The sequence below is a fragment of the Chaetomium globosum genome, genomic scaffold, assembly GCF_000143365.1.
Source record: "Chaetomium globosum CBS 148.51 scaffold_2 genomic scaffold, whole genome shotgun sequence".
Lineage (NCBI taxonomy): Eukaryota > Fungi > Ascomycota > Sordariomycetes > Sordariales > Chaetomiaceae > Chaetomium > Chaetomium globosum.
The window spans coordinates 3,412,517-3,428,032 of record NT_165977.1 but is presented as its reverse complement, the minus strand read 5'-3'; the positions used below and the strand labels follow the sequence as shown (position 1 = coordinate 3,428,032).

At 56.0% G+C, this 15,516-nt stretch overlaps 3 protein-coding genes across 3 annotated transcripts in view; all 3 read right to left on the bottom strand.

Moving 5' to 3' along the window:
- On the bottom strand, positions 1-2,299 carry CHGG_03205 (uncharacterized protein; the record flags this gene model as incomplete). Its single annotated transcript, XM_001229720.1, has 5 exons — positions 1-1,079; positions 1,140-1,376; positions 1,433-1,855; positions 1,916-2,096; positions 2,189-2,299. The coding sequence occupies 5 exons, from the start codon at positions 2,297-2,299 to the stop codon at positions 1-3; spliced, it is 2,031 nt and encodes a 676-aa protein (XP_001229721.1).
- A 6,387-nt stretch (positions 2,300-8,686) lies between these two features.
- On the bottom strand, positions 8,687-9,084 carry CHGG_03204 (uncharacterized protein; the record flags this gene model as incomplete). Its single annotated transcript, XM_001229719.1, has 2 exons — positions 8,687-8,893; positions 8,977-9,084. 2 exons carry the CDS (start codon positions 9,082-9,084, stop codon positions 8,687-8,689), a joined length of 315 nt encoding a protein of 104 aa, XP_001229720.1.
- Positions 9,085-11,657: 2,573 nt separating this feature from the next.
- CHGG_03203 (uncharacterized protein) overlaps positions 11,658-15,516 on the bottom strand; it is a gene marked incomplete at both ends in the record, with an annotated part of 6,633 nt that continues 2,774 nt past the window's right edge. The window contains 8 exons of the mRNA XM_001229718.1: positions 11,658-11,997; positions 12,192-12,606; positions 12,830-12,898; positions 13,010-13,995; positions 14,223-14,326; positions 14,382-14,542; positions 14,701-14,787; positions 14,844-15,462. Coding sequence (XP_001229719.1) covers positions 11,658-11,997; positions 12,192-12,606; positions 12,830-12,898; positions 13,010-13,995; positions 14,223-14,326; positions 14,382-14,542; positions 14,701-14,787; positions 14,844-15,462 — 2,781 coding nt within the window. The remainder of the gene's footprint in view (positions 11,998-12,191; positions 12,607-12,829; positions 12,899-13,009; positions 13,996-14,222; positions 14,327-14,381; positions 14,543-14,700; positions 14,788-14,843; positions 15,463-15,516) is intronic.

Below are 15,516 nucleotides of genomic sequence, written 5' to 3'. Positions count from 1 at the left end.
TCACCGATTGCTGCTGATGCTGCTGTGCTGGATATGATGTTGGTGGTGGTGATGGTAAATGGTAGGCAGACCATGGTGGTGATGCTGCTGGTGCTGTGGTGGTAGAGGCATCTCGGGGAGGGCCTCAAATCCGTGGGGTACAGCGGTGGTGTAGTAGGTGTTGGCGCTGTATGTGCTGGTGTGTGGGTGCTGCTGGTGCTGCTGGTGCTGCTGGTGTTGCTGGTGTGCCACCTGCACCAGGGGCATCGGCCGCGGCAGCGCCGGAACGCTGGTGGCCTGCTGCTGCGGTTGCTGCGGTTGCTGCGGTTGCTGCGGTTGCTGCTGCTGTTGTTGATGTTGTTGGATGTGTTGCTGCTGCGGCTGCTGCTGCTGCTGCTGCTGAACGTGGCTGTGGTGATGGCGTTGCTGCGGTGGTGGCGGTTGATGGTGGTTGTGGTGGCTCGGGAGACTGTGCGTGGGCGCATACGCAAATAGAGGGGAGGACGTGTCTGGGGAGGAGGCGCCGGTCGTGCTGTGCGTGGCATGCCCCGGGGTTTGTGGCGATTGGGGCCACGGGTTCGCGTGATGGTAGATGGCCGACGGTGAGGGGCTGTTGAACTCAGTGGTGGGTACGAAGAGGGATGAGCGCCGGCTCGTGTCGTGCTGTGAGTTGTGGGGGCTCTGGGCATGGTGGTGTGGGCTGCCGGTGATCAGGGGGTGCATTTGCATAGAGGCCGCAGGATGGGTGGCAGCCAAGCTGTGGGGATCGGTGTACGGATACTGATCTGCGGTGAGCCCGGCGGGGAGCATAGCGGGCGCGCTGTACGCCTGGGCGCGGATCGGCAGCTCGTGGAGAAACGGCGTTGCTTGGAACTGGGTAGTCAGTGTCTGGACCGATGGGCTCGTGGACGACATCGACGGGAGCACCGGCACGGCGGTACTTCGGGTCGGTGAGACGCGAGTCAAGAGTGAGTCTAGACGGCAGCGCTCGGCTTCCATAGCGGCCGACTCTGCCAGGTCGTCGGCCATTTCCTCCTCCGGGTCGAAGCAGTGATTCATGACCATGTCATCGGCCGTGACGATGATCTGTGTGGTGGCATCTGTGGCTCGAGGTCAGCACAATACAACCTTCCGAGCAGGATCGGGCGACGGTAACCCACCGATCTCGTTTTTCCTGTACCTCTCCTCCATCTTGGCAACCCGGAAGATCTCCTTCAAGATGGGCTTTTTCTTTGCATTCCTGGGCTTATGTGGATCCACAAACCAGGACGAGAGCGAATCCATGGCCGCGGCTTCGAACTTATCCATGGTGAGCACGCCCAGCGCCTGGACGCTAGGTGACCGGGCCTCGGGTTGGATGACCATCCTCAGTATGTACTTCAAGATGTAAACGCGTTCTATTTCACAGTCAGCTTAAGTCACAAGAACCCGCTCCGATAAAGCAAGCACCCACCAATCTTCCACATATGGTCAGGCTCGACGTGCCGGACCTTGTCCTTATCGCCCGGGCCGTACCGCAGAGGCCACCAGTCCGGGGCCGTCTTTTCGCCCCCAACATACGCGTTCCTGCGCTGCTTTTTGGGGCAGAGAATCTTGATGAAGGCTTTGGCGATCTCTTTACAGGCGGTTTGCTGAATGGCCTTGAAGCCGCGGTCGTAAAACTCCATCACGGACGCCGAGTCGCCAATCAGAAGCGTCTTTCTCGAGTTGGTAATGACGGGCGGTGCGTCGTCGTCTGGTTCACGGCGCATTGGGGCCTGCCTTCTCTGCCGTTTTCTGCGGGTAGGTTCGACCGACCAGCGGCCGTCGACGGGAGCCGAGCTGCGAGTAGAATAACACCGATATTCGTCCTCATACCCTTCCTGTACGCCGTCTCCTAGGTTCCCAGTCAGCAAGATGCTGGGGGGGAATGCAGCATCCTTTCCTTCAAACTTACTTGATGACGCCCGCTCTTGGAACCTGAGGTACTTGTCCCTTAGGAACATCTTGCAAATGTTTTCCTCCGAAATGGGACCGGGGCCAGAGAAATAGGCAAAGTTGCCATGCCCAAGGTGTGTGGCAAGGAAGAAGCTGTCGAAAGGGATATTGCAATGCTCCCGTAGTGCCCTAGCAACCGTCTGCGTCGTGGTTAGTCTTGTGTGCCCGAGGTATGCCCGGTAGCCCCGGGTTTAGAGAGCTAGGAGGGTCGGGGGTGGGTGGGAGTGCGTACCAGAGGCGGAGAGTTCTTTGCTTCCGCATCTCGAGCGTCGTCCAGGACGGGCCGGCTTCCATCCCACGGCCGAGAGCAGGCATTACAGCAGTCACTATGAGCAGTGACCATGGTGGCGGCTGGGTCAGGCTTCGTGGCGTATAAAGGGGGCGAGACGAGTAAGACAGCAGTGAGAGGTCGCAGCAAGTGTCAAGGTTTAAAGGGACTCTCTGCGTCGAGGAGCGATGATGATGCGCTCTGCCGGACAAACACGCGAGAGGACCTGCAGATATATCTTGCTGCCACAGGTTGAGTGGAACCGGATCGAATCGAGGCGTGGCCTCATGAGACACGGGGGCTACCGTGGTGGGTCCTCGTTGATGAGCTCGGTCAGGGGGGTGGGTTCGGAAAGCAGGCACACCGGCCTTGCTATTCCGGGACTTTGAGATTGTAGTCAAAAGTCAAAATTGCTTCGGCCTTGAATTCGTTGGATACCGTAGATCTATCTGTGTGTCTCTGGGACAAGACCGTGAGAAGGATGGCAACCGATACCCCTTCAGGCAGTCCAATGGCAGAAGGCCGCAATGGTCGAACGGATGTTGACGAGCCACAGGATCGCGGTCCAAAACCCCGAAGGGAGTCAACAACGTTACTTCACGGGCGGAAGTAGCCGGGCTCGCGAATGGTGCCAGACGAAGTGGGCCAGCGGGACACGGGGCAACAAAGGGAGCTGACCGTGGTTGTCAGATGTCGGTACTGGAGGCGTTTGCTGCTTATCAAGACGGTGGAGACGTAAGGGTGCCCGTCTCAAACAGTGATATCAGATTTGGAGATAGTATGGCCTGGGGGGGCGGGACCCTGCAGTTAGACTTCTTTGTCTGTTCGTGCGGCTGTAGACCAGGGGGGGTGGCAACTGACCACTTGAGAAATAGCAGCGTGGGAATAGTAAGTCCCTTTCCAGCTGTGCCGTCCTGGGGAAGTAGACGAGTGGGTTCTTGTGTGTGGTGTGATGGGTTGGTGTGTGGATGTGGTTTCTTGTTGTGGAGGAGGGCGCCCCCTACCTTTGAAGGAGCCAAAGGACCGGGCCTGCTTGAAGCTGACTTGGTCAATGGCCAGGACCCTTGGGCGCAAGGATCACAGGTGAGAGGTGGCTGACAGGGTCACCTCTGGGGTGACAAGGTCAAGGAATAGCGGGGGCCAACGGGCGAGGAGAGTTTACTGTGGAGAAAGGCCGCTGGTCCTGGGAGAAGGTATCTCAGCAGGCAAGGTGAGGAAGTAAGAACCGGAAATACAGAACAGGTCGTGACCACCCCTCTTCAATCGAGGTCTCGGGGGCCACGGGAGAGCGCAGTTGAAGTGGAGACGGTCCGGGACCGACTTGAGCTTGTCGGGGAGCCGGGCTCTTGTCAACCGCCCAGGCCTTGGTTGCTAGTTAACTTGGAAACTAGGACGGCTCCACGGTAGCAACGAGAACGTCGTTGGGTTTGGTCTATGTATGTTCGGCGCCGTCTCGGTCGATTATGACTGGTTCTTAAACGTCCGAGCTCAATTGTCGACTTATAAGGGAAGTGTAGGCTTTGCTCAGTCTGAAACCGCCTCTGGGGGAGTTGTATCTAGGCCCGGTTGAGTCTGGTTGGAAGCCAAGACAACGATTGACCGGGTGCAGTTGAAGATGTGCTCCGAGACACGGGACGGTAGCCGGACTAAACTAGCGTGATGTGGCAGTTCATATGTCAAAGAGGGAGGTAGAACGAGAACGAGAGAGTTTGGCGATTGTTCGAGACGCTAGATGGAGTTTGGAGGCAGAGAGAGGAGGCGACGGGAGCAAGGTGCGAGGCGATGAAATATACGAAGACAAATGAGTGAACTTCGTTTCCCTTTTTCCCGACATTGAGCATGTCGTCGCACAGCTGCTTATGTGCTGTGTAATCGAGCTTCATGCCTATGCCCGTGCATGCCTACTGTGTTTGGTTATTTCTGCCGCCGAGATGGAGACACAACACCAAAGGAGGCGCCACATTGGACGCAGGTCGACCCAAGACTGGCCAGTACCTCCGTCGGGCTGGCAGAACAAGCAAGGCTTGCGGAACAACAAGCATGATGGGCGTTGGCGAGCAGCTCGCACTGTATGTACCCTGTGTAGTTGCAGGTACAGCCGCCGTGGGTGGAGGCGAGAGAATTGACGGGGCGTTTTTGTGCCAAAACGGAGCCCGTTGGAGCTGGGGGGGGGAGGGGGGAGACGGTCGTCACAGAGCAGGGCAGGGCTCTCGCCATATCGTCCTCGTTCTGCACCATGTCTCGGTTATCTGCCTGCGCTCGGCTACTCCCTTCTTTTTCCCATCCGGGATCGTTCGGCTTTATCAAGGACGGAGGTGAGTCAATGTTGCACCGCTCCGACTCGACAACCAAGTGATGGCAAGATCAGTCTGTCAGTGACAACAAATGGTGGGTGATGCAGACCGCCTGAGAGCAGCAATTGAATTATTAATCGCCCAGATTGACAGAAGCGGGATTAACTTGACAAGACAGGATTGACTGTCTCGAATGGCGCCATAATTGCAACGCGACGCGGGGCTTCTGGAAAGGGACGTCCCTTTTCTCCCCGCGGAGGAAAATAAAAGAAATAAGAGGACGTTTCGGGAACTGGGGTAGGTTTAACGAAGTCCCTGAAAAAAAGCTTGGTGCTGGATCCATCGTGGATGGAAACTAAAGAAAGATCGACCGGAGCTTGGGTTGAGATCATTGCCCCACTTAACCAGTGTGAGTGATTTGTATTTGTGACATTGACAGAATTGGCGGGTACGATGAGACCCCCAGGTCTTGGCGCGGTATTCTTCGCCTGGGCTGGGAAATCGGGCAGTTCCTGGTAGTTATGTAATTACATGGATAAAGATCTCTGCAAACGAATACTGCCAGCCATGAAAAAACATTATCGCCGTCTGAGCGAGGCTGGCTCACCGGGCGCAATCAATCGCGATACGGCCGCCACCGTCTTGGCTAGTTTCAAGAGCACAAGATGACGTCTCCCTTCCCAGTCAATCAAACAGTTATTCCCGCATTGGGCCTGAGTTTGACATGAACCAAGACAGCAAGCGAAACATTCCACAACGTTGATAACGGTGACGGCGAAAGCGAAGCTGGCAAGCTGCGCGATGGCCGCGGCCAATATTTTTCAATGCTGCCCAGTTGAGCCTATCTTTCCCCCCCCCACCCCCGAACCCGAACAACTCGAATAACTCGAAAATACCGGGACGCTGCATGCATGCCGGCTGCTGCCGGAATGATCGATCATCATCTCGATCAGGCCTCGAGCAGCAGGCGGGCGAACAGCAGGACGAGCAACATGTGAGCAGCAGCAGGAGGAACCAACAGGAGTAACGGTGATCCTTGTTTGCGCTTCCCTTTTCGTGCGCCCACATCCCACTTGGCCCAGAATGCAAGGTCGTACATAGGTACATACATAAGGTATCTTTGGGTGGCCGACGCGCAAGCCTTCGCGTTCGAGGTTACTTCTCAATCCTTCTTACTTTTGGCCGCCGTCGGGGTGGTCGGCCGCTATTGTAAAATCGTACCGCCATCGAGAACCGTTTCCTCTAGTATAAATGATCCATCCAGCAACGTGCGCGCCAAGAAACGTGCTCCCCCCGAAGCCATCTCCCCCATCCCAGCCTACCCTGAATTCACGGGAAAATCCGTTCGCCAGAGGGAAATGGGCGGGCAAGTGGACTGTGCGGTTTCATCGGTCCAAGAGATCTCCCTCCCGTACCCATGTATTCTCCAATACGAAACCCCACTCCCCACTGATGCGCAGCGGGGGTCATCGATCGGAATCCCTGCATGAGCTGAGCAGAGCAAGCACTTCGAGAGACCACTACATGCATGACATAGCCAACAAACTGCAAGCTCGGGTCATCGTCACCTTGGCTGCAGAAGCGCCCGATGGCCCGGATCGTTCCCGATTGAACGCGGCGAGAGGCAGCTCGCAAGCATTGCGTCGAAACTTGAAGTTTGATCCATGTTATTCACTGTGTTCCATGCATTCTCGAATAACCAATACCGAAAGAGCATCCTCGACCTCGAGAGTCTTTTTGGGCCTCGATGCGACACCACGGGGGGGACGAGAGGCAGAAAAATCGGGCGCGTACCGTACCCGGAGAAAGCCCAGAGTTGCCCAAATTCGCAGATTGGGCAATAGGAAACGAGTTCAGTCTCACCTTCCATGACCGCAAACGACCAATGGGCTAATTTTGATTGTTGATAATGCCCCCGATAGGTACCTGAGCATCGAGGAAAAGAGGTAGTGTAACCCTGGGATGCATATAGGCAATTGGTGAAGCGGGATGACCTCAAGAAGCAACCGCCAGATGTTGGCCTGAATCCACCATTGAGCTGCCCGCCAATAAGACGGATGAATAGGCCGTCAGAATGTCTCGGGCGGGCACGCTTTCCTCCGTTGGTGATTTTGACAGAAACGACCTAGTGTGAAAGTGGTCAAGTACCTTCGTACCTTCCATGTCAGGTCAACTCTCGGTTGGGTTGTAAGGTAAGCCCCTCTGGCCAAAAAAGGCCGAACTCGAAATGGGAGAAAGAAAGCAAGAAAAGAAAAAAAGTACAAAAGAAAACAGGAGAAGAAAACCGAGCAAAATAAATCAAATAAAAGAAATTGAGCAAAGTAAAAAGTAGATTTGGTCTTCCGAATAGCTGTCGGCGCCTACAAGCACACGTGGAGTTCAGCTTTTTTTGTCCAAGGGGCGGTAAGGTACGTAATATATCGCAAGTCGGCATGGCCCCCTAAAACAGCTGCCGGCCTCGAGTCACATACGAATACGCAGCAAATAGAACAAAAATGAACATTCAGAGCCAGGTACACGGAGTAACACACTCGAGGAAGCCGCAGCAGAAAGACGGCGAAACCACGGCAGATAAATGTCGGGGATAAACTGTGCGCATGTCGGTACCTCGCTCCTGGCTGTGCAATACAATCGTGGTGGTGCTACGATTTCTTGCCGGGGCTCGATCTGCGAGCGGTCGGTCTCTTCGAACTGCCGAAACACCGTCGATAACGGCGTGAACGGATAACTGTTGGTTTGGGTTAGTTATCCACAAAACAAGAGTAACATCTCGTTTTCCATCACATTTGCCCAAATCGATACGGCACCAGGTTCGGAACGGCCCTTTAGCTGCCTTGCCAGTCCCGCACCCGCGGCATCCGCACCCTAACTCAAGACGATGGATAGATGATGCGATAGAAAGAAAATCGCCCATCATCACGATTAAACTCTTCCTCTTTCTTTTTAACATAAACATCCCGGATACTTTTGCATTCCAAGAAGCGACGAAATGAGCAGGAAAACGGTGATGGTTTCGACCCCTCGTCCAGAAATAGAGAAATGAAAAAAAAAAGCAAAAAGGCAAGTGTCGACCGACGGGTTGGCGGGAAAGGCACCCAAATCATCATTGATCCGGCCTGGAGCACCTGACCCGAGTGGTTGGTTTTGGAGTTGGTCCGGACGGCTTGCAAGGACCTCAGCGACATGCACGCCATCACCGACTGGGCGGGTTGCCGCGAGCTTATCTTGGTCGAAAAGAAGGAAAATGACAACCGTCCTCCCGGGACCTTCGGCATTTGCCCTCGCCTGGCATCCAGATTGTAGGTACAAGTACTGATGTCGCACCGTCATTATCCCGCGATCTCACCAAGACGAGGGAGGGGGTGACGCAACATCCTCCCAGCCATTCCCATCTTCCAAGACTGACGGTATCCATTCATGGTAGAGTCCATGATGTACACCAGGAAGAGGGCCGAGGGTACATCCAGCACGATCCGCGTCAGGTCGCTAATAATTTCCTTCTAGGGACGGACCCGATGCCAGAACCGTCGTCATCCCCGCGCCGAGTTACCATGACCTCTCCAAAACCAGTCAGGTATTCCGAAAACCCCCATAATAATAGGAGCTTCCTTAGGATCTTTCGCCGTGTCGTTGCACAAATCCCCGTGTCCGGAGTGAGTGGCTAGGACATGGCCTATGGGAACGTCCGTACTCGACACCATAAGTGCCAAGTGTCAAGGTACACCATGTTTGTGCCTGGAATCATCGGGTTGGGTGTCGGTGAGAGCTCGGGGCGAAGAGCATGTTTGCCCCATGGTCGCCGACCTCGACGACAACGGGGTTCAGTGAGAACCAGTGAACCGCGACTCGTTCTGTCTTAGATCCCGCGCTGGACCCCCAGCCAACTGCCAAAGTCGTCTCTCCACAACCCGCATTCCGTCCCACAAGGCTGGACTCCGCTTGTCTCAAACCGAAAGCCTGCCGGATCAACGCTAACTACACAGTAACGATGGAAGGGAGGAAGGGGGGGGGGGGGTGGGCTCGGCAGGCGGTCGCCACCAAGCTGAGCGCGCGCAGCGGTGGCACAACATCATCATGTCTCCCCACCCTAAGCCCCTTTTAGATTCCCTTGCATTTCGGGGCGCATCGCCAACCCGAAGCAACGGAGGCGTCATCCACGCCCACCCTGTCACCCCAAGCCGCCCAGAGCACCAACGCGTCTTCTCAATGCCGTAGCCAAGGCGGCGCGCCGGGTCTCATTGCAAGGTATCCGGATCGGCGCCTTGATCTCGCTGGCTTCGCTAGCAGACGTTGACGGTTTACCAACCGACTGAGACAACCCACGCGGCGTTAACAACCAAAGCTGGCCCGAGCCCAAGAGCAGCAGATCGACCGGCTATCCACAATATGTTATGTACATGCGTAGATTAGATGTGCGAGTCTTCCAGGGTCTGGGCCCGCTCACATGCTCTCTCGCACCTGCGGCATTGGACCCACACCGAGTCTTATTGGCAACTTTACAGATGTATCGCCTTGGATATGCGGAGACCACCCCCATTCGAGGAAGCTGTGCCGCTGCCTCGCCATCCTTGTCATGCCGCCGCCCTGATCTTGTTGGGACTTTCCGTTCTGGTGCCTGACAAGCTTCATCACAGTGTTCACAACAGCGGACACAGCCAGGTCTGCACCTCGCTTCGCTGAGCCAGAAAACTCGTTATTCAGGGGAAAGGGGGCCGTGGATGAACCGCGGTTGCTCCCTTCCCGTCGGTCTCCGCGGGTGATGTCCCATCGTCGAGTCCAAGTACGGCATTTTGCGCGTTGGTTTCATGCTAATATCGTGGAGTTTTGGATCTTGTCAACGAGGTACAGGGTTCTCTTATCAACATTCTCACCGCCTGAATCTGCATTTTAGGCATTGCGATCACCACGTGTACCACGGGGCTGCCCTTGCGTAACCCTTCGACCACGGCAATGGCTTGCGCCGGTGTAACTCAGCGAACAGACCGCAGGATCTCAGTCTCAGACCCCTCAACGTCTTTTTTGTCCCACCCTCCTTTTCTTTAACTACACAGGATACGACCCCTTGGCCTCGCTATTACCGAACCACACGTTTCTCTCCCATATTTCTCGAGTCCCAGGCATAACCCGACTAAGCTGTGTTCATCCACGCAGACGCCGTGATCAAGCGTGTGATGCCGACATTAAGATGTTTGGACAAATGGACGGGTTACACGACCCTGAAAACCCCCCCTCTTCCCCCCGTTCCCGGTCCTGGTTCTGACACCCTGGGGCCGTGAGGCGCGCGGACTAGGGGAACATGAAAGGGAACGGTACCCAGAGTGGGACTGAGAAGCAAGGGCAGGAGGGGGGTCAGGGCCCAGCGACCCAGCGAAGCAAAAGCATAGAGATGTTTAGGCCCTTCTTATCAGCCACGCCAGATCACAACAGTAAGGCCACACCACCCGGAGCAGACTCTCCGCGAACTTCTTTGAGTCAACCCCGTTCTTCATCTCTCAATCCTCCTCATAACTATCTTAGACCTGTCTTATTCATCCTGTGGTGTCCGTGTGGACGGGTCATGCAAAGGCGACCAGACCACGCCCATTTCCATACTAAATAAACCCTTTCGCTGAGCCGCAACCCGACATCCCCTATTCGGAAATATCCTCCCTTCCAGGATGGCAATCCCTTTCCCTTCTGGGCGCCGTCCTGCCCGGCACCACCAACAAGGTAATTCTAAACAAGGTAAATGTAGCACGCCGCCGCCACCACCACCATCACCACCACCAACTCGAACACCTCCATCACGACCGCAACGCCTCCCCTCCCAGCCGCCCCGCGGCAGCCTGCATGATCTGGAGTTCCCCATCCCCCGCCATCCAGCCAGCCACCCACCGAACCGTTTACGCATATCATCACATCACATACATGTTGGAAGGGCGTTTTTGTCTGGTCTCTGAACACCATCATGTCTCACCCCGCCGTACCGATGCGAGACACACAGCCCAAAACTCAACTGCCGGTGTGTGTGTGTGTGTGTGGCTGGCATGACTCGGGCTGACCCGACATGAAGATTCGGTCACGCGGTTGGTCACGGTCCAACCACACCGGCATGGGACTGAACGGCCGGCCGGCCAGCTGGCTGGCTGACCATGCGTGCTGCTGTGCTGTGCTGCATTACGCTGTGCTGGGTGTAAGTCGTGGGTGTGTGTGCTGTAGTTACTTATCTGTTGATGGCTGACAGAGCAGAGCTTCTTATCTTTTTCTGTCTGCCTCTCTACCCGGGTTGTCTGTCCCGTCTCCTCGAGCTAGCTGCCACGTTTTGTTCCATTTCTTCTCATTCCAACTTCAATCCATGCACCCATCTCCATCCTTCATACATTGAACCCATCCATCCATCCATCCACCCCGTCATCCATCCCCAAACCCACCATCCCACCATCCCACCATCCCACTTCAATAATGGCTGCCCTAGCTTAGCTTAGTCTAGCCTAGCTTTCTCATCCAGCCAGACCGGCCCGCAAGTCTTGTTGGTGATACCTTCCCCCCCCACACACACATCCCACTGCAGCGGCGACAGACCGACAGGAAGACAGCCACGGGGCGACACCGAGGGCATCGACAGGAGAAAAGGAGAGTAGCGGTGAAAGTAAAAAAAAAAAATTCAAAAAAAATCCAGCCAGGTGATGATGCAATGCAGCCAGGACAAGCAAGACACAGGCAGGCGAACCAACATCACCACCAACACCAACACCAACACCAACACCAACACCACAAAACCACCAACTGCTTCATGCCCGTGCACCGTGCAGACATTTCTCAAAACGGACCAGACAAAAAAACACCTCCAACGCCATGCATTCTGATGTTTGCGCGGAACAATACCGTTCCCATAATATGTACATTACACCCCATTTGTTTTGTAGCAGTAGCTATACTACACACACACCAACCCGCACTGACAGGCCTTAAGGGCCTATCCTCCGCCCCCGAAGCCAGCATGATGATGATGACAACGTTTATTTCGTCCTTTCCCTTTTGTCCTTTCTTTTTTTCATTATTTTCAGACCCCAATGCAATCCAACTCATTTTTTACACCAACCCCCCCACCCCCCCCTCTTCAAACCAAAGCCCTAAAACCCCTTACCCACCCAACCACCTCACTCCTCCTCCAACAACCCCGCCTCCTTCACCAGCCCATAAAACAACCCCCTCCTCTTGATCAGCTCCGCCGGCGTATCAAACTCAGCCACCTCGCCCTTATCCAGCACGACGACGCGGTCGCTTTCGAGGATGGTGTTGATGCTGTGGGCGACGGTGACGATGGTGCGGTTGGCGAAAGAAGCGGTCCGCGCAGCGTGGTCTGCAGCATGGCGTCGGTCTGGACGTCGACGGCCGCCGGTGGCCTCGTCGAGGACCCATGGATGTTGGACGGGTGTGAGCATCGCCGCGCGCGAGGGATCACCAGCTGGCGTTGGCCTCTGCGAGAGGTGTGGAGCCCTGTGTGTGCGTGAGAGGGTTAGTAAGCTGTTTGGTTGGAGGTTTGTATCGTATCGTAATTTCATGGTTGGAAGGGTGTGTATGGTGTGTGTGTGTGTAATGCCCGGGGGGGGGGGGGGGGGGGGAAGGGTGTGTGTGATGCATGTCTGCTCAAGGGTTTGGCTCCATCACAGCCGCTCATCTCGAACCCGAACCTTGCCGGGTGTGAGAAATGACATTCCTTTGCCCCGGATGGCACCGGCCGAACAGCAACGGACCACTTGATTCCGACAGTTTGTATACCGCAGCGGCGGCCATTGGGGTCGGATGACAGGCAATGTCGGTAAGCGGGTAGGGCACACAAGATAGGGGCGGATGATGTGATGGGGGACAGGCCACGTTCGGAACACGGCTTATCCAGTGTTGCGGCCATGCCCATGGCATCGGAGATCCTGCAAGGACCTGCGTTGTGTACCGGCGCGCATCCAACTAGATGGGAGGGTGCGGTGGTGCATATGGCAAGGCAAGAGGCAGGACAGAAACGGCGCCTCGGTTCGCGGAGCACCTCGACTTTCACTCCTCCCCAATGTGCGAGCCATGATATGACATTCCGCCCCCTCGCCTGGCGGTCTGAATCCGAGTAGTTGCGGTCAAGGGCTACTCGTATCAAAGGCTCCGCAGTCGAGGTATAATGCAACTAGCCGTGTCGCGCCGTGATGCTGCCGAGGAACAAGGAGTCCACGATGACGCAACCGGCGCGACATGACACGACAGGCACATGCGAAAGCCGACAGAAAGCGCAAAACGAACGGGACGATATGGGGACTAGCACGTGGAAATATGCACTGCTTACCTCCTTCGTGGATCTTGGCCTCCAACCCACCCTCCATGGAGGCGACGTGGTCTTTTAGCCGAGCGTGTTCTGTGCGTCACAGAGATTAGTCTTGTGTACCCAATAAACGACAGGGCCATGTGAACACGGTGGTGGAGGGGTCGACTGATTACGGTTGAAAGTGTAACGGGGGGAACATACCGAGAACGCTCCAAAGCTCCGTGTCATCATGGACATGTCCGGGGTCCAGATTGTCCCGAACGGTACCCTCAAAGAGAGCCGCATCCTGCGGGATGATAGCGAGACGCCTCCGGAGATCCAGCAAGCCGATGGTCGAAGTGTTGAGCCCATCAAGGCTGATATTGCCCGTATCAGGCTCAATAATCCTGAACAGGGCTAGGGTCAAGGAGGATTTCCCGGCCCCCGTGCGTCCCACAACGCCAATCTTCTCGTGTGATTTGATATCGAGGTTGATATTCTTGAGCACAAGATCGAGGCCCTCGCGGTACCGCGCACTGTAGTTGTTGAACTCAATCTCGCCACGTGACGGCCAGCTCACCGCCGGCCGGTTGCGGTGGATGATCTCGGGTGCCTCGCTCGGCAACCGCGCGTACTCGAGCACGCGCTCCACGGACACGATGTTGGTCTCCACCTCGACCGTTTGGCGGACGATCCAGTTGAGAGACGTGGTGATTTGCAAGCCGTACGAGAGGGCCAAGCCGACCATCCCGGGGCTGAGATCAACGCCGTTGGCCACCGCAGTGACGGCGAGCCCAGCGGCAGCCAGGATAACAATCGCACCAATGAACTCGAGCCGTATCGCCAGCCATCGATTAGCGCTGATGGAAGGGTAGTAAGCACGAAGGTTGGCATCCACCCGCCACTCGTTCTCGAGCTCGAACCTGTCCTGCTGGCGGTATGCACGGATGGTGGAGATGCCGCCCAAGGACTCCTGGAAGTGAGCATAGATTGGGCTGCGGCTCACGCTGTCCAATCTCTTGAGCTCTCGGGATGACCGTAGGTAGTACCGCTGAATCCACATGTACATGAGACCTAACGGAACGATGAAAGCGGTAAAAGGAGGCACTGTGACCGAGATGACGACAAGGGTGAATAGCGACCTGGCAAGGTTGTTGAACAGCATGTTGAAGGTCCGGGCAAGTACCTCATCGACACGATAAATGTCACTGTGAAACAGTCAGTAAACTGCGGAGGTTTGAGGCTGTCTGCACTGTGCAGGATTGGGAGTTCGATGGGCGTTACGTGACACGGATGTATGACATCGCTGGCGCCGGTGGTTCCCGCACCGTTGGAGCCACTTGGCTCAAGCCCCCTTTCACAGCAGCTGGCTCGTCCTACCCCGTGGGAAAAAAAAAGCAGAAAGAATTATTGGAGTAGGGCCACAATTACGCACCTCGAGAACCGGTTTAGAATGCGGCCAGCCGGTGTAACGTCAAAGAAGGACATGGGCGACCTGAAGATGGCCGTGGCCATTTTCTCGTGTAACTTGCGGGATGCCTATGCAAACCACATGTGAGCTCAAGATCCGGTCCGCTTGTTTGGCCAGACATACCTCGATGGAGCAGAAAATCCAAAGAATGAGGGTCTGTACAACCGTCAAGACGGCAGCGCCGACGCCGAACACGAAGTAGATGCCGATGTACTTGCCAACCTCGGGGTTACTGCCGGCCTCGGTGTTTCTGTCGGCCCAGTTCTTGAGCCAAACGCTCCCGGCTATGTGCCGAGTTAGCGATCCGTGTCACAAAGCAAGCAAGACCGATAATGGTGATTGAAGAGGCGGTGAACAAGGAGGCAAAGGGAGGCAAGGTGATGCGTCCCACGGACACATGCTGGTGAGGTCTATGACCGTGGCGAAGGGGTGGGAGACTTACCGATCTGCGCCGTTTGAGCAGCAACGAGAGCAATGAGGTAGACGGCAACAGCCGCGAGATTGTTTGCCTTGGCGTATTCACCGTAAACTGGCGTCGGGTTAGCATCGGGGGGCTGGCCTCTGGGGTCACGTCCAGTCACATACCTGACCATTTGACCTTGCCTTGCTCCAGGTGCTCCTTTGCCTGTCTGGTCTTGCTGGGATTTTCCTCGTCATGAAGCTTGCCACGGGGACCCTTGAAGCTAGCGGCGCTCGCGCGCCTCAAGGTAGCCATGCTGCCAGTCCGCGGTTTTTGGTAAGCGGAGCTGCCAGGACCGGGCTTGATGGCCTGGAGTGCGCCTAGCCCTTCCTGAGCTTCCTCTAGCTCTTCTTTGTCCTGGCTGCTGCATCCTGCCTCGATGACAGTCGATGTCTCGCTGTCGCTATCACCAGGAGATGCAACAGGAGAACTCGAGCCCGAGTCGTTTTGCCCAGCAGTCTTGATCAAATCGAAGACGGCGCCTCTCATTGCCGTGAGCTGCCGGTAGGTACCCCTCTCGGTAATTTCGCCGTCTTTGATCATGCAGATGTAGTCTGACTCGACAAGAACAGGAATCGAGTTCGTAGCAAGGATTCTTGTCTTGGAGCTGAGCAGGCCCTTGGGACCGAGGACGTTGTCGATAATGTGACGTCCAACGTGGGAATCAACGGCAGATAGGCAGTCGTCCATGACATAGATGTCGGCTCTCGCGTAGACGGCTCTCGCCAGAGCAACGCGAGCCTTCTGGCCGCCGCTGAGTGAGATACCGCGCTCGCCGACACCGTCTCGTCACCGGTC